General features: G+C 35.1%; 1 protein-coding gene across 2 annotated transcripts in view; it reads left to right on the top strand.

Moving 5' to 3' along the window:
- LOC150110125 (uncharacterized) overlaps positions 1-19,101 on the top strand; it is a 156,927-nt gene that overhangs the window by 116,871 nt on the left and 20,955 nt on the right. For both annotated transcript variants that reach the window (XM_090391576.1, XM_090391584.1), the window contains exons 7-8: positions 10,632-11,019; positions 14,453-14,639. In XM_090391576.1, coding sequence (XP_090247702.1) covers positions 10,632-11,019; positions 14,453-14,639 — 575 coding nt within the window. The remainder of the gene's footprint in view (positions 1-10,631; positions 11,020-14,452; positions 14,640-19,101) is intronic.

The raw sequence follows: 19,101 nt of genomic DNA, 5'->3' as shown, positions 1-19,101 counted from the left end.
CAGTCCTATTCTCTGCATTCCCAACTTTGCTTCCCAAATTTCAGAACCTTACACTTTGTAATATTAAACTGACATCCCACACACACTCATCCAGTCAGTCTATTTAGGTCCCCTTGCAAAGCTATATCTGCTGAACTTCTCATAACTCTGTCCAACTTTGCATCATCTGCAAACAGATATATATATATCACCATTTAAGTCCTTTCCAATGCCATTTACATACAAATTAAACAGTGGACCCAAAACAGATCCCTGGGGCATGCCACTAGCGACTTTCCTCTTCTGGGATATTACTTCCCCATACACAACCTGTTGATACCCAAATACCAATCTCCAATACAATGCACTAATGTACTATCCAACCACATCTGTTTCAGCTTAGCTACCAATTCTCGAGTTCTGCATTATTTTACAATCACAAGGATGAAATACTTTAATGAACTGCTCATTTAACACCTCTACAATAATTCTCCTCTGTGTTTATCATGTAGTAATCTATCAAAAGCTTTTGCAAAATCTAAATATACTGCTGTATAATGCATTCCCCTTGTCCAGTGTATTCATCACCTTGTTATAAGTACAAACACGATCTTCCTTTAGCAAACCCATGCTGTCCATTAAAGAGAATTCTACTGTTGTTCACCCAGTTCTGAATCCTTGTCCTCACTAGCTTCTCCAACACCTTGACCACAACTCCAGACAAGCAGATTGGTCTATAATTTGAAGCCTTAGTCTTATCACCTCCTTTATGAAGCAGAATAATTTTGCCATCTTTCCATTTCTTTAGAACCTGGGCTAATCTAAGACTCGTGAAAGGTGTTGTTAACTCTCTGGAACATTCCCTCAAGACACACAGTAATATATCAAGTCCCATGGCCTTGTCGACATTGGGTTTACTCAATTCCTCATATACCTCCTGTTCACATACCAGCAGTGATTCCTCCCCCCATTCCCACTGCCCTTGAGTTCTGCATTATGTTACAGTGATCACAAGGATAGAATACTTTAATGAACTGCTAATTTATTTAACACCTCTATAATATCCTCCTCAGTATTTATCATTCTCCCATTATTACCGACCAACATCATCTTCCTATAATCATTCTGCCTTCTTACTGGCCATGTATCGAAAAAATTCCCTAGGATTTCTTTTAGCATCATTTGCTAACTGCTGCTCATAGCACACTTTTGCTACCCTTACTAAGTGAGTCACCTTCTTTGCCCTTTGAACTCCTCATGTAACCGATTATCTCCACTCATCTTGTGCTGTACCGCCTCCACAATGCCTTTTTCTTCCAGATTGCACACTTCACCTCTTCAGTCATCCATTTTACACCTACTTTATTGAATCTCCTGACCTTTGGAATACACTTAGTTATTGCCTCTGCCAGATAATTCCTGAGTAGCTTTATATCCTTCTCATGCAATTCCTCATTCCATGATATCACTGCAAGCTGCTTCCTGAGTTTGCCATAATCATCCACCTTATTGTTCCACATATAACTCTTACAAAAGTTCTGATATGGCTGGTCACCATCCAAGCAATCACATCATGGTCACTTTCACCAACTTGGAGGATGATGTGACACTTCATTTACAACAATATCCTCTGATGAGATAATCAAATCTAAGACCCTCGATTCACATTTGACCTCTGTTATGTACTGCTTAAGGGAGTTATCTGTTAAAAACTCAAGAATTCATTCTCTTTAGTTTCTGATAAATGTTTCTTGATTCCAGTCTATATTACCATAATTGAAATCACCCAAAATTATTACCCTTTTCTTATTAGCCAGATCAATTTGTCTAAACATTTCCTTCTCACTGCCACCAGGTCTTCAGCAACATCCTACTAAACATTTTATCCTGTTCACCTCCACTTCACACCATACTGCTTCAAAACCACTGTCAGTATTTGCTCCTGGCATCTCCACCCTATATCGGCACAACCAACTCCTCTTCCATCATCAATAACACTCCTCCTTCCTGTCATCACTGATGTTACATCCCTCCCCAGACCTAAATATCATCTCCACATCCTTGATTGTCTTAATCCTTTCTTGCACACTCACACATCTACTCCTGAAACCATCATCTACACTTTTCACACAATGTCTCCCTGTTCACCCTCCCCCCCCCTTGTTTCCCTGTCCATTATGTGTACCTTCTCTACACTATCACCACTCACCTCCCCATTCACACATTTGCCAACCTTCCTCTCCTGCTCTTCCACAACACTCTTTGCTTTCTCAGGTCTTACATTCACTTCAGTCATCTTCTCTTGTGGCAACAGTTTTTCAAACTGACTCGCACCAAATCCATTCAAATGTAGCCCATCTCTTTTATACAGCTGTATCCACCCTCCTCAAACTCATGCAATACATTCACAAAATGAACTCCTTTCTCCTCGCACAATTCTACTAGCATACCATTCAAAATCTTCGCTTGCCCTCTCAACTCATCATTATCATACCTAGGCAACACGCTGATTACCTTACCTACCTCTGTTATCTTTCACTCTCCTTAACAGCCTCATGACATCCCTCCTTATATTCTTCTTGTTACCAGCCAGATTATTTATGCCAACTACCATTACAACTTTTTTACTTGCATACTCCTCTTATCCAATGCTTCAAACACCCTGCTCATTCTACCTCCTTGAAAACAAACCTTGTTCACCTTTACATTCATCACATCTCTTATCATTGAATCTCCATACATTGGCACTCTCAAATCATTCAATATTTCTTTCAAATCTTTTGTCCCATTCTTTTTCACATTCCCATGCAAATTCATAATTCTCTGCAGTTTATTCCTCATACATTTAATCTCTTGCTTCATCTTTGCTAACTCTGCTTTCATATCTTGAATTAGTTTTTAGTGCCATTTATGCAAATCGCATTTTCACTATCTTCCACGCCCACAGGTTTACCGCTCACCTTCGCTAACCCACCACCACCACCTGCTCTCATTGCCACTTTAGCCCTTAATGTCATACCATTACTACTCAAAGCACTCAGCTGTAGCATCGACTACGCTTACTCCTGTAGCTACATCGACGATCTTTTGCCCACTATCGCTTACGTTCAACAATATCTCATAATCCATAAATATGCTGCACTTCTTACACACTCAAATTCTTCCATCTCTTAAATTATATATTTAGTTTAATCCTTTATCCAAGTGCAAACAAACAAAGTTTGCACCTGAAGTATCTTCAGGACTGGGGCAACTCATGGCAAAGGTGGACTGACTTCACATTACTTGCCTTAGTATCCCATAATGCAGAGCATCTCCTTGCAGACATGTATAATGCTATGTATTATGGGAAGAATCACTACCCAGACCTGTTTCAACCTTTATTGAGGTCTCTTCGGTGAGAGCCAGACCCAGAGGTGATACCAAGGTTGAAGCAATGCAGAAGTCATATTTCCATATACGAGTTGCCAAAAGGTGTCACGCATTATTAAATTATTCTGGATTAGAGAAAGATGTTGAAGTTTTTTTTCACTTGGTTAGACTATAAATTACATATTTAGTTTATTCCTTGATCCAAGTGCAAGCAAACAAAGACTGACTTCACGTCACTTGCCAAAGGCAAGTGACATGAAGTCAAGTCGAAAAGTATATCAATTGGTTAATCCATCATATGTTGAAGAGATTCAGCGAATGTTTTACTCAAGTCCAATGATGAGAATGATAGAGTTGAATGTGAAGATGAAAGTGATTTAGATGACAATTATGTGAAATTAGAAGATGACTATTATCCTTTCCAAGAAACTGTATTTTCATGGAAAGAATAAAGAATCAAAATGGTGGAAAAATCCAAAAAGAAGACAAAATTGAAGACGGCCACAGAATATTTTGTGTCAACTTCCGTTAGTTCAGCCCAAACACAGAAAATGCCAAGACAGAACTTGAACTTGGAATTGCTTTATCACAGATGATATTTTAGATCTAAACTTATTATATACAAATAAATACATCAATTCTATTTCGAACCGTTATTCAAGAGAAAGAGATGCTAAACGAATAGACAAAATAGAATTGAAACCATTTTTAGGCCTCTTATAACTAGCTGGTTTACACTGCAACTATTCCTACGCTGAACAACAATGTGAAAATACAGCGCAGAATATTTATTAGAAATCTCATAACGCAGTTAGTGTCAGAACAAATAAAATGGCATTCAGAAATCTCTACAGGTGTGCATAAGCCTTTACACCTGAAACTTTATCAGTTTCAGACACAATTTGAAAGAAATTCTAATGACGACATACACTGCTCCCGCGACAAAAAGAAAAAGATGCTTTACGTGCTATGTATCCAAAACCAGTCGCTTATCAAAATATTTTTGCAAGTGTTGTAAAAAGTATTTATAGCTGTCTACTATGGCCAACATCAGAATCACTGAGCACAAGGTCTACATTTAGTTCTACACAGCGGCTACTCAAGACCTGCAGACTGCACTTTGGACACCTTCCACAGGATACATTGAGAAAAGGTCACCTTATTCTACTTCAGCAAATACAAGAGACTGTTCTTGAAATTTATTTCAGCCTTAAAAAATTATCCAAACCTCAACAAATTTGGATGCATCAATGAAACTGCCTCAAATGTGGGAAACACTCATCCTCAGAATATAAATCCAATGTCAAGAATACCTGTGCTAGTCAACTAGGGAGCACTATTTAGGTCTACCTGAAGGTAGACCTAAATAGTGACATCAGGTCTACCTTTGGTTGTCTTGCTTCGTTATCATTCACCCAATGTAGTGCCTACGTAAACATATCAGTAATGATAGCAATTTGACTTTGCCAAAATATCAGAAATATTTATTAATTTCGAATTAGTGTGTGTATTCTGTGTTGTAGTATCCTTATTAAAAAAATACTTGTATGAACAGCCAACATATAAGCCTTACCACAAAACTGCCCATAATCCACAATGATTCCATAGCCCAACAGTTCAGTAAGTTAAAATGAAAGGTTTCCAGACAACTTGAACAGATTAGTGTTTTTAAAACACTACCATGATAACATCATCCCAAACTGTGTAAAATTAAAACACCACTTTTGTTCATCAAAGGCTCACACTGGCACCATTCTTGAAATAAAGTCACTCGTTAATAAATCTGTCAATGTATTAAAAAAAAACTCTGCTTCCAAGCCTCAAAACTACTAGAAATCATAATAAACCTGTCATCCTACACTCTCAGGCCAGAAGCCATTAATGCACTAGGCCATGGCTACAAATATGCACTCCTAATGAGAAAAATACTGACAGAGGGAATCATGAGATTGAATAAGGAATCCAAATAACCTCCTTATCCATTTTGCAAACAGACTGGTTATAGCAAATGTTCCCAAATCCCAAAATCCACACACCATCCCATGTATCCAGGACACCTGAAAAACTAACCAAAATCATGAAAAAAAATACAACCTTGTAATCTTGTAGACTACGAGGGTGGTCGGAAAACTTCTCGGCCTAACAATGAAAAAACAAATTTATAATTTCAAATTTATTTTATTTTTCAACATAATCTCCCTTAAGACTAATACATTTTTCGAATGATGCTCCAGCGCCATTATCCCGTCCCTGTAGTGTCCTCAGTAAGATCTGCAAAATACCCCTCTACAGCTGCAGCTTTTTTCACCTCTTCATTCTAAGAAAAACACTGACCAGCAAGGAAAAGTTTGTTTTTGGAAGAGATAGAAGTCAGAGGGAGCCAAATCTGGGGAATAGGGTGGATGTTCCAACAATTCATAGTGCAGATCAATTAATTTTCCCATTGCCAAAACGCCTTTGTAGGCAGGTGCATTGTCTTGATGAAAGATGATTTTTTTTTCTTCTACAAACCAGGTCCTTTTTCACAAATTTTTTCATCTAGTTAACAGATCAGAATAATATTCCTTGGTTATTGTTTTACTCTTTTCAAGATAATTAATAAACAAAATGCCTTTAGCATCCCAATACACCGATGCCGTGACTTTTCCTGCTGATGGAACCAACTTTCTTTTTTGGCGCTGAACAACCGGCTTCTGTCTTTGACTGATGTTTGGATTCTGATGTGTAATGGTGAATCCAAGTCTCATCCATAGTAATAAATCAACGCACTGTTCAGAGATTTTCATGCGAAGTGCGTTTGTGATCTGCTGTGAGCAAGCTTGCCACACCCGTCTTGCACAAAGCTTTTTCATTTGCAATTCTTCATGCAAAATATATCCTACATATTCTTTTGAAATGCCTATAGTCTCAGCAATTTTATGTATGTTGACTCGCCGGTCATCCAATACCATATTGTGCACTTGATCATTGATTTCTGGTGGTGTTGCACTTTTTTAACATCCTTCACATGGATCATCTTCAAGGCTGGTATGGCCACATTTAAACTTGGCAGCCCATTTCTTAATTGTTGAAAATGAAGAGTGCCCATAAACTTTTCTGAACTTCAAATGAATTTCTTTTGGTGTTAAAATTTTATAAAGAATTTTATAATTGCACGATACTCAATTTTATCCATTTCAGGGGATACAGACAACACTTTTACATCAGACAGCTGTATAAAACAAACTACTTGATAGAATGACTTGCAATTTCACATGGATGCTTATGACAGAATGTACCAACTTAAAAAAAAAATCTTGCTGATAGTGTTGCCATCTATGGTCGAGGCCGAGAACCTTTCAGACCACCCTCGTATATAAATAAATATCTGGCATCCCTTATTTGCTCCCCCCCCCCTCTCAAAGACCAGCCATAGCCCCTAGACCTGTCAGGTGTTTACCAGATACTTTGTAAGCTGACCTGCTATGGTCAAACAGGTAGTACAGCCAACATCAGAATCACTGTTATCTGGTTAACTATCAGAATGTTTAAATATGTTTATAGCTTTATGTATATTTTGTATATATGGAAATGTCAAGATTTGATTATAAGAAATATTTATATTCTCCTAAGTGTTGGCAGCTCTTTCCTCCAGCAATTAATGAATTATGTTAATTCGACAGCTAAAATAAGAGCTGCAAACTTTTTTGAGAAAATAAATATTTCTTATAATAAAACCTTGACATTTCCATATATACAAAATAGACATAACACTTTAAAACATATTTTAACTTTCTGATTACAAAATTGGTTTCACCATTGCTCTAAATTATCAAAGCAGCTAAACATAACAGAAAAGAAAACAATCCATGAAATCATACAGTGTTGCAATGTTGTTTATCACTTCATTCTCACTTGTACAAGCATTATCATGATTGTCATATACCCATACCTGATTTCTTCCAAAAAGAAAACCAAAAACTAACCAAATCCAAAAAAGCTCCAACCACAGATATAGTTGCACATGTAATTGAATACAATTGTGTTCTACACATAGAAAAAGTAACCATTCATATTAACTTCCAAAAAAATAGTTAAGAATATCAGAAGCCATTGAAAAAAACATTGATAATGTTGCAATGTCCACTGCCCCTACATATGAGGTTTGGCAGCACCCCAACTACAAAAAAAAAAAAAAAACTCAACCAATCAAAATGCCTCTATAACAGTCTTACAACCCAATAAATGGAATTCATCTTTAATCATATTTTATACTTTTACTTCTGATAAATCAGTCTTTTCATCTTTCACAATTTCTAAGTTCTAGATTTTTAATCCTTTAATGTATTTTGACTTTTAAATTTATTAATATATCATTCATCACCGAATTTATTCTTTGTCCATGTTCCATCTTTTAATAAATAGCCTGTCATTTTTGTACTTTAGACTTTTATTTATATCTCAGATTTTAAATTTAATTAATATCATTCATTCATTCATTACCATCTACAATCTCCACTTCAAATTTGATCATTACCAGAAATACAACAAAGGTAGGCAATAATACCTATATATGATCATTTCGTTATTTTTTTAATTTAAAAAGAGCTTCAAAAGGCACAATCACAAGTCAAAAGATACTTTCTTGTCCAAGGGTTGTCTGTAAAGTTATTATTACATAGTACCTTTACACTGAAGATTGCAAAAAGAGCAACATGAACCATGAGTTAAGACATATGTGTGTGTGTTTCTTTAGCTGAATCAGACAATGTTTTCTTTGGGTTTTTTCAAGTTGTTACTTATTGTCAGATTGTTTCTTTGTTAATATTTGGAAGCTGTTCATGATTTTTAAAACGTTTATATACATAGATGTCCTCACATGAGGATTTTGTGTTGGAGCTGCGATCATATTTGACTTTCAGAATGAATTGTTAATAAATTGAATTTGTGAAAACTCATAGTTAGCATCATTTTAAGTTAACTAATTCAGAACTTCTTTAACATACTTGTTTGAATCAGGAAATTTAAAATAAAAGGGAGTAGGAGCGCTGCTCTGTTTGATTAACTTAACAGTGAGAAAATTGATTATTACAATATCAGACAACTTTTTTTTTTCTTTTTTTTTTTTTTTGCACAAAACAGTTACTCATGGATTGCATATAGCACTTTTGCACAGTCTACCATTATTTTTACTTCATTTGCTAAGGAAGTAAAATAATGCCTTGATATACTGTATTTTCAGGGAGAATTTGCAATGTGTATGAGGAGGGCTGGAGACTACTAAGTTATGATATATTTATAGTTTTGCACTCATAAACTTTTTATGATCATATATATAGTTAATTCTGTCTTTAGTTATATCAAATTAAGCTAGAGATCCACAAGAAGAAGATGATGTGGAAAGAATATCGTGAGAGTATTGTGAGAAAAGCTAAAACGGAGTATTAAAAGAAATTGGCCATGCAAGCTAAAGGCAATCAAAAAGAATTTTATCGTTATGTCGCAAGCAAAAGAAAGAATGAATGTGGAAGAATAACTATTGAATGCAGATGGTATACGAGTGTTAGAAGCTAATGAGATTGTTCAGTTAATGAGTGCTCACTTTGCTAAGATAATTACATACATCAACCAGGTGTATGTAGCATGGTGCTACTGCTACGTTGGATGAAGAGTTAGAGGTTCATGAAAATTAGGTTGAAGAGCTCTTGCATAACCTGGATAAGAATTTGTCAATACGGACAGATGGAATATCTGTCCGTTTGTTAAAGGAATGTTCAGCTGAATTGGCTAGGCCTTTCACACATTTGTATAACTTGAGTCTCAGCTCAGGAATGATACCACAGGAATGGAAGGAATATATGATAGTTCCATTGCACAAGGGTGGTACAAAAACTGATGTGTCTAACTACTGACCTATTAGTATCTCTGGTGTGGTAATGAAGATTTTAGAGAAGTTGGTAAGAACTTGCATATAGAATGGGTAGACAAGCATTCTATACTCTGCAGGGAACAGCATGGGTTTACTAAAGGAAGGTCATGTTTTAGCAATTTGCTCATATTTTATAACAATGTTATGGCCGAGTTGGATAAAGGGAATGGATACACTATGATAATGTTGGATTTTTCTAAGGCATTTGATAGGATACCACATGATAGGCTGTTGTGTAAACTGGAGAATATGGGATTGGAACATAATATATTGACTTGGATCAGTGGATGGTTGACAGACAGATATCAAAAAGTGGTATACAGTAGGTGTGAATCTGCCAGATTTAAGGTAACCTGTGGTGTACCTCAGGGTTCAGTCCTTGGGCCATTATTGTTCAATCTATACATTAATGACATCAAGCAGGGTCTGTCATCAGATTTGCAATTGTTTGCTGATGATGCAAAGATAGGCAGGGCAATCAGGGATGCTACTGATATTCAGCAATTACAAAATGATTTGAATAGATTGGATATCTGGGCAAACGACAATGGCTGTCAGTTTAATGTTAGTAAGTGTAAAGTTATGCACTTTGGCATGATTAGAGTTCCAGCGGCATATTATATTAGCGGGGTTATGCTACAAGAAACTGAAGAGGCAAGGGATTTGGTGTGTTGGTGAATAAGAATTTAAAGTTCAAAGATCACATAGCAAAAGTTGCAAATACAACTCAGAGAATAATTGCTATGTTGAAGCAAACCTTGACATGTAAGGATAAGGAAGTAATTTTGCCTCTTTATAAGGCTTTGATAAGACCACACTTGGATTAATGTGTGCAGATTTGGTCTCCCGGGTTCCAAGGGGATAAAGAAGCTGAGGAAAGGGTGCAAAGAAGAGTTACAAAGATTATATCTGGATTATGGGATTTAGATTATGATTACAGACTCGGGTTAACTGGAGAAAGAGGGGTGATATGATAGAGGTCTATAAACTTTTGAATGGGTGTTATAGCATTTCAACTGATGAAATCTTTCGCTATATATGGAATGTGGGGAGAGAGCACGGGGGCATCAATGGAAATTAAATTTATTTGCAGTCAAGAAAGAGCTAAGAATTAGGTTTTTCTTCCAGAGAGCAGTGAGTGAGTGAGTGAAATAATTTGCCCTTACAGGTGAGTGCATCTAGTGTGAATGAATTCAAGGGTAGGTATGATAGCTGGGTTGGGTAATTTACAGCCTCCCTCAATGAGTCCTTGACTCCCTGGATGTATGTTTTTTCAGATAATAATAATAATGATAAAAATGCTGACAGCAGTTATATTAAAATGATCTAATTTGTCATTGGAAATTTTATTTTTTTTTTTTATTGCCTTTAGGTATTGCAGCCTTTAGAGGTGAATTCTTCGAAAAGAACATTTAAACAGCAGGTGAACTCGGAAAAGACTCTAAAATGTAATTTTTCCAGTAATGTGTTTGGAACACCTAAGATATCCACAAAGGTTTCAAAAAATAATTCATCTCCTAGAAAAAGAAGGCCTTCAGTCAACAGCAGAAATTCTATTACTCGAACAAGGAATCATTCTCAGGAAAGAGTTCTTAGTACTAGAACTGCAAATTCAACAGTTGAACAAGTTGAATTTGTAAATAAGCAGGCAGGCCCACTAAAGGCACTTATACCATTAACACAAATGATTAAGGAACCGGTCTCTGCCTCCCAAAAGAAGATAACAAAATTTCTTGATGTAGAGAGAACACATTTAAAAGGTATGTACATTTTTATAGGTATTATTTCTGGAAAAATTTTCATGTTACTCCTCTAAGTAAATATTTTTATGGCTATTTAGCCTATTTTTGTTTAGGAATACCTTTTTTAATAATGTCATTGGCTTTTTTACTCAGTTTTTAGAGCATTACTGATGTTTTAAAGACAGATATATGAAGAATATATAAAAAGAATGATTCGGATATACCTTTGTCAGATGTTGCTGGTGTCTTCTTATTCAGCAGCATCCAGTGTATGACAACATACATTTATCTGCTGTTTAAGTATGACTGGAAGGATGGGGGGTTTGGAAATGTGGGGATAGGAGGATGTGGGAGAATTATCAGTGAGGTAGGAGACATGTGAATTTTAAACCCTGGTTTTTTTAAGGGTGGGTAGAGAATTCTTTGGGAGGGAGGTGAAAGATGGAAATTTTTGGGGAAGGAGAAGGTATGATAGGATAAGATCAGGGGTGGGAGTAACAGGGTGTAAACCATTTTGACAGTGCATCGTCTTTGACAAGAGTTCGTGGAGGAAGTGGAGACAGCAGATAAATGTATATCGCCATATGCCGGATGCTGCTGAATAAGAAGACAACCAGCAACATCCTACAACCGAAATTGAGTAAAAAACTAATGACATTATAAAAAAAAAGTGTACATTTTTGGTTTTACAAAATTTCACATGGTTAGTAATTACACAATTACTAACCGTTTGTGTGTTTAGTACATGTGCTTTTATCGGTAATCCCTTATATGAAAGATGTTGTAGAATAGTCTTTGTTAAATTACAAAACAGGCATTGTCCCAAATGTCAACAGATTCTATACTACAGGTGTGAAATTTATGTTCCAAAAGTAGAAGACAGTAAATTGTTAGAAACTCTGCTTAGAGCAAAATAGAAAACTTGGCTGTCTAGAAGTTATGTTATGTTGTGTTTATGGCAATAAAGCTTCCAACCAAAAAGGAGGAGTGCTATACATCTGCTTCTACACAGTGGTAAAACATCACAAAGTGCAGTTCATCCAGAGAGTTTTTTTAATCACATTAATAATACATTCAACAGTATCATAAGCAATACATGCTTCTCAAGAATATTCCACATGTTCATTAGGATTCAAAACAAGCAGAAATACAAGTTGAGATGTATTGATTGAATTGGTTGAATGTATTGATGTGTCTAGAACTTTATGGCTCAGTGGATTTGACTGGGTTTGAGGCCACGTTGTGAGTGGTCGGTGTTTTTCGCGCTCATGTAAAACTGGTAATTTTATGTTTTATTGTGTTTTTTTTCTTTAAAAAAATTAATGTTTTATAGTTTATTAGAGTAGATTTTCATGTTTCATTTTCATCCAAACATTGAAGCTGAAGCATTGAAGAATGAAACTGAACTTACTGAGCTGTTGTGAGTTCAGTAAGTTCAACTTCCTCAAACAGAATGTGACATAATTCTAGGTTAAAGAGTGTTAGATTTGATTATAGTGTCAGAGGGGATTCTAGGTAAAGAAGTAACTATTCAGCTCTGGTTGGTGACAGTGATCATGTGGTACTTAATTGAGAAATAGCTAAGTTTATGAATGTTCCATTCAGGCGATTACAATGCTTAACTTCAAAAACAGAAAATTATTACCACCCGAGGAGTATGCTGGGTCCTGTGCCACAGTATCAGTTGTTGGATGGGAAGGATATTGACAGTGCATGGGAAGTGTTAAAAAAAATATTGAAATTATGCAATATCAGAATGTGCTCCTAGAGTTCAAAGAATAGAATAGGAGTGAAATAGATTTGTGATCTAATTAAGCAAGAGATTCGTTAGAAAAAAGATGATGAGGAAGGAATAACATGCCATAAGGATGATGTCAGTTTGAAAATTATAAGGCGTAGGTCATAAGAGTCATATGGACACATGCTGTGTCCATATTTTCATTTGGTTGTATTAAGTGATTTTATTATTCTTTCCTACTGGATAATGGTGATGAAATCTTTCATTACATAAACAATAACTTGTATTGTTATTGTCTTTTTTTTTTTAATTATACAAATCATAAAGTAAGAAATGCAGTTCGAAATAGCAAATTATACTTCTTATTTTATGATTTGTGTAATGTAGCTGCTAAATTTTGCATTAGACATGAAATAAATAAATAAATCTGATTGTATCCAGATTTGATTCTTTAATCATTAGGGATTAAAAGAAAATTTTCAAATTATATAACTTGTCGTTGATAATAATCAGTCCAAAATCTGTGTTATCACCTAACTGTAGGTGCCATTTCTTATTGTGAAAAATAAATTTCTGAACATTCACGTCTGTGAACTGAAACCCTTTTTAATAACCTTTGGAGAAGCAATTTCTGTAGGGTGTTTATTATGTCATCTAATTTATCTTTGTTGTTCATCTAGAATTATTCATACTGTTGCACTACAGGTTGTTCTCTACACTATTGTCATGGGAGAAAACACTGTAATATATCATACTCTTTGTTGGCATTTATATCTTGTTATCCTTAGGAATGTCTTAGTATAGGCCACACAATGAGATGTGGTAAAAATCACTAATATTGTCTGCTCCTCTCATGCTGTTTGTAGCATTGGAGGAAAGAAAAGAATTCTCTACAAGTGATTTTAAACAGAGTGAAACAGATTATCCTGTTATGGCACAGGTGAAATGGAAGTGCAGTTTAGGCACTTACAAACATTAGTTATTCCAAGAAAAAAAAATTATTTCTAATGATTTCAAATATTTTTTACTGATAGTTACATTCCTTCCTTCCCCTACCTACACATGTACACACGTATTCCCTTATGCACTACCATTTAGCCATAAATCAATGTGATATTTTTTTCCAAATATGTAATATAATTTTGGTTTTGATCCATTTCAAGCAAAGCAGTTGAGAAGTTTCTGCTTTGCCACCAGCAGCATTCTTTATAATTTTCTTTATTACTGGTACAAAATTAGTCATCTTCATTTATTTAAAGGTTACCAATTTATTTGAATTTACTAATTCAATTAAAATAAATGAATTCAAATAAAATAAAAAAAATGTATTTGAAATTACTAATTTCAAATACATTTGGATGTATTTGAAAAGCTGCAGGTGCGAATCCCATTCTGCCATGGATAATATGTTAAAATTCTTTCAGGATAATGTGCTAATTAGGAAAATTACAAGAATTGTTCTAAAAACTGAGTGTTAGATGAGTTTCATTTACCATTTTAGCGATATGACATATTTATGTTCCAGAGAGAGATTTAAAGTTTATTGGGAGTGTATTCATCTATGATACTAGTGTACTGTAAGTTTTAAATTTTTTGTCGGTGAAATTATAAAAAATTACATTTTTTTTTGTATTAATTAATAATGACAAATGTCTTTTCCTATCTCGTCCTTTTTTTTTTTTCATTTTGTCAAGCTTAACAACTGTCTTACAGGTTTGAATACTTCTTTGCCATCATTTTCAAAGGTAGGACATACGAATACGCTTATAAACAGAAGTTCAGAGTTGTCTAACACATGTATTGATACTTCTTCAAAATCTAATGGAACTTCAACTCCAGCAAAGAAGGATGAAAATATTCTGCCAGCACCTACATTTACCTCTACTCCTAGTGGTCAGAAGTAAGATTTTGTTGTCATTACCTATTAATTGACTCAGACATAAATGACAGTTGCTATAGTCACCATAATTGTGACAGTTCTGGTTTTCATAAATAAAATATTACTTGAGTAGATTCAAAACTATTTAAAAAAAATACATGCACACACGCACCCAAAAGGGTACCCAAAAATAATTGGAATTATTTTATTTTTTTAAATTTTATTAAAATTTATAATACCATATTCTAGTCTCCTTCAAAATCCATATGAGTCAATGCATTTGTCCCAACTTTTTTTTTCCACTACTGGAAACAGTTCTGGATTTGTTCAACTGGAATACTATTTATTTCACTTCGTCTGTGTCAATGAATCACTGCCCTTGGATGATTTTCTTTATCCATGGGAATAATAATAAAAAAAAAAGTCACATGGAGAGAGAGAGAGAGAGAGAGATCAGGGTGTGGGGAATGGGAAGATCTTGTGGGGAACAATCACCATGTTGTTTTTATCAAGAACTGTTGGACAGAAAAGGCTGTGTGGCTGGGTCATTGTAGTGATGCAGCAACCTACCTCCACTACTCCACATTTCTGTCCGTTTTCTTCTCGCACTATCATGCAGTCTTCTCAAAACGTTGAGATAAAAATGTTGGTTCACTGTCCATCTGGGAGGAACAAATTCTTTGTGTACAATTCTATTCATATAAAAAAAAACGAATCAACATTTGTCTTGATGGTTGATAGAACTTGACGTACATTCGTGAGTCTTGGTAAATTTTCATGTTTCCATTGGCTTGATGCTTGTTTTGTTTCCAGATCATAATCATAGCACCAAGACTCAAGTCACAACTTTTGAAAGAAAGTTTTGGTCATTAAGAACTTGCTCCCTCAAATCATGGCAAACATTCACACAATTTTTTGATCCTCTGTGGGTAGAGGCACAAATTTAGCAGACACATATTTCATTTGCAAATATTCTGTTAAAATTTGCTGGCATGAACTCCATGACAAATTCTACTCTTCAGAAACTTGCTCAATGGTCTTTCGACAATCTTCATTGATTGCCTGGCAAACCTTTTCAATGGTTTCAGAATTTCTGCTTGTTGAAGGTTGGCCAGATTGTCGTTGGTGTTCAACGGACATGTCCCCATTTTGAAGCGGGGGAAAACCACTCATAGACCTGCGTTTTACCTAAAGCATCATCCTTAAAGGCTTGCTGAAGCATAACAATAGTTTTGGCCTGCAGTTTTTACCAAAAGAAAACAAAATTTCATGAACACTCTATTCCTTGTGGTCAGCCATCACAAAATCACCATACTTGCTAGTAAACACTTTCAAAAAAAGTAGCCAGAACGACAAACCACTTCACATAGGATGCCACTTGCCAGACTGATGGGGAAAACTGCACATTCATGATGCCTAGCAGTATCAACCATAACTAGAAAATGTGCATGTGCACCAAGTACAGATTCAGGCTATTTTTGGGTATCCCCTCGTGTGTGTGTGTGTGTGTGTGTGTGTGTGTGTGTGTGTGTGTGTGTGTGTGTGTGTGTAATATTTTTAATTTCTTTGTTCTGAGGACAGAGTAATATTACTTAATAATTTTCAGTAATATAGAGAATCAACATTATCATCATTCGCTTTGTATATGTTTCAGTAATATTTTCTTACCTTTCTAGATTCTTTTACCAGAGCAAGAACAGCTAAGTAGTGTAGAAAATTAATAATTAAAGCATATAATAAATTTAGTTTAATCCTTTACTCAAGTGTAGGCAAACAAAGTTTGCACCTGAAGTAGTTCAGAACTGAGGCAACTCATAGCAAAGGTGGACCAAGCTCTCATTACTCCCTGTCTCAGTTGCCTCAGTCCTGAACTACTTCAGGTGCAAACTTTGTTTGCCTACACTTGGGTAAAAGATTAAACTAAATTTATTATAGTCTAACCACTTGGAAAATAAACTTCCAACATCTTTCTCTAAATCCAGAGTAAATTAATAATAAGGTAGTATGCCTTTTGGCAACTTATATAAGTAAATATGACCTCTCCATTGCTCCTGCCTTAGTATCACCACTTCTGGGTCTGCCTCTCACTGACGTGACCTCAATGAAAGTCGAAACGGTCTGAGTAATGACCCTTCCCTTAATGCATAGCATTATACATGTCTGCAAGGAGATGTGCTTTGCATTATGGGCGATACTGAGACAAGGAGTGATGAGAGCTTGGTCCACCTTTGCTATGCGTTGCCTCAGTCCTGAACTACTTGAGGTGCAAACAAAGTTTGCCTACACTTGGGTAAAGGATTAAACTAAATTTATTATAGTCTAACCAAGTGTAAAATAATTTTAAACTTCCAAAATAATTAAAGCAATGATGATTGTAAAAAAAAAAAAAAAGACTTATATTTCATACACTGCTTAAGACAAAAAAAAAAAATTAATTTCTTCAGTATTAATTACATATAGGGGTCCCATTTTTTGAAAACAAAAAACCGGGACACAATAAATTTTGTAGAATTAAGGGTTAAGAGAAATAAATTTTATTCATTAACATTATGTATTTTAAAATTAAAATATTCATAGATTGGAAACTGTGATTGTGTTTAACTGCATGAAAAACAAATGTAGCCTCTTCTGCAGCCAACTCCATTTCTTGGCTACCTAACTTTTGATACCCAAAAAATGATGTCAATGATTGACTTGAACTTTTTGCAGACACAGCAGACTTGTGCTTTTTTGTATTGACATGGTCAATTATATCTGCCTTACCTCCGTGGCCAATGTTAAATTCTGCATGGCACACACTACATTTCATTCTTGAGTTATCATCACAGTCACTGCTTTTTGTTATGAAAATGAAAGGAAAAAGATCCTTCAATTTTTCATTGAAATTACACTTTCTTTTGGGCATTTTGTAACAAATGGTATAACTTTATTAATTTAAAAAATACAATATTCACAATTAATACGAGAATGCAAGAATACGAAATGAACAGTTCAAAACTAGGTTATATTACATACCCTGTAACGATATAAAAACAATTTAGCGCTTGACGCATGAAGCTTAGTTCACGTAGTGTACGATATCCGACAGTCCGAAATGTTTCTCATTGGTTGAAAGAAAAAAACTATCGTGGCGCGTTAATATTCAAAAACATGTCGACCAATGAGAAACATTTCGGACCATCGGATATCGTACGCTATGTGAACTAAACTTGAGACAAAACATTGCTAAAAATTTATGGATGACCAGACAAACGAAATAGATGCCGTGGTTGCGATTAGTTAAATATACCGTTGGGCGACTGTCTTCCTCATTCTGACATTCTTTTCTCCAGCTGAATGAAATGTATGGAACTAAATCGTTTTCCCAAAATTCTAACATTCTGGTAATTCACTGAACTACAAAATAAATATGTCTCTGCTTTTTGATTTGTAAACATACATTTTTAAAAGCACCCAAAAATATTACGATTTGTACTTATTCTTATTAGAAATGTTAATATTTTTATATTCTAAAAAATCCGGGACATTTAGCGTCCCGAACTAAACATATCAGGACGCCGGGACAGAAGTAATAAAACCGGGACTGTCCTGGGCAAACCGGAATGTATGGGATCCCTAGTTATATATATGCTACACTTTCAGATATATTATTATACATTAGTTCTCTACTTGCTTAGACAACCCTCTTCATTTCTATTTTGAAATTATTAGCACATTATCTTGTTTAGAAAAGATTTATGAGAGATGATTACAAGTGAAAATTTCAAGGTATTTGATGAATTTGGATTCAAAGAATGAGTAAATTTTGAATTAATAACTTTTAAAAGAAGTTCCTGAAATATCTTTCATATAAGGATTCTTTAACTTGTATAAAGTGGCACAGAGCACTCACCTGTTGAATACTAAATTCACTTCCAGTCTCACAAAACTAATAATTTTTTCAAATCAGTCTTTAGCTTTTGCCAAACTTCAGTTTGTTTTTTATCATTTCTTTTTGTCATCATATTAGTTTTTTTTTTTTTTTTACTAAATAATTTAAGAAAATTACGACGTCAACTAGGATATACATTAAAATAAATTTTAATATACTTCAATATTTCGGGAACGTTACGTTGCCATTTTCAAGAAACTTAAGAACAAGACACGTGCACGCAGGCACAACAAACAGTAAATGAGGAAGAAGCAGGAAGCTATTATTTCTCCTAAAGTCCTGATGGTGCCCCCTAGCAGGCAATGTTGGTATTCTTGGGTGATTGGGCTGAAGGTCTTCTGATGTAGGTTTCCCAAATTTGAGGCAGTCTCATGCAGCCAAATTTGTTGAGGTTTGGATTGTTTCTTAGGGTTGAAGCTGATTTCATGAAAAGCCTTTCATATTTGTATTTACTACTGTGTATTATCGTGGCTTTCTTCCACCATATTCTATGGCAGGTATCCAGCGCATCGTCAGCAAGACCAGAGTGGCTGTGTTGGTGAAACCGGATGT

This window comes from Typopeltis vanoorti, chromosome 1, assembly GCF_054136105.1.
Source record: "Typopeltis vanoorti isolate ZY-2024b chromosome 1, IOZ_Tvanoo_1.0, whole genome shotgun sequence".
Lineage (NCBI taxonomy): Eukaryota > Metazoa > Arthropoda > Arachnida > Uropygi > Thelyphonidae > Typopeltis > Typopeltis vanoorti.
The sequence above is the reverse complement of the archived record's forward strand: the minus strand, read 5'-3'. Positions and strand labels throughout refer to the sequence as shown.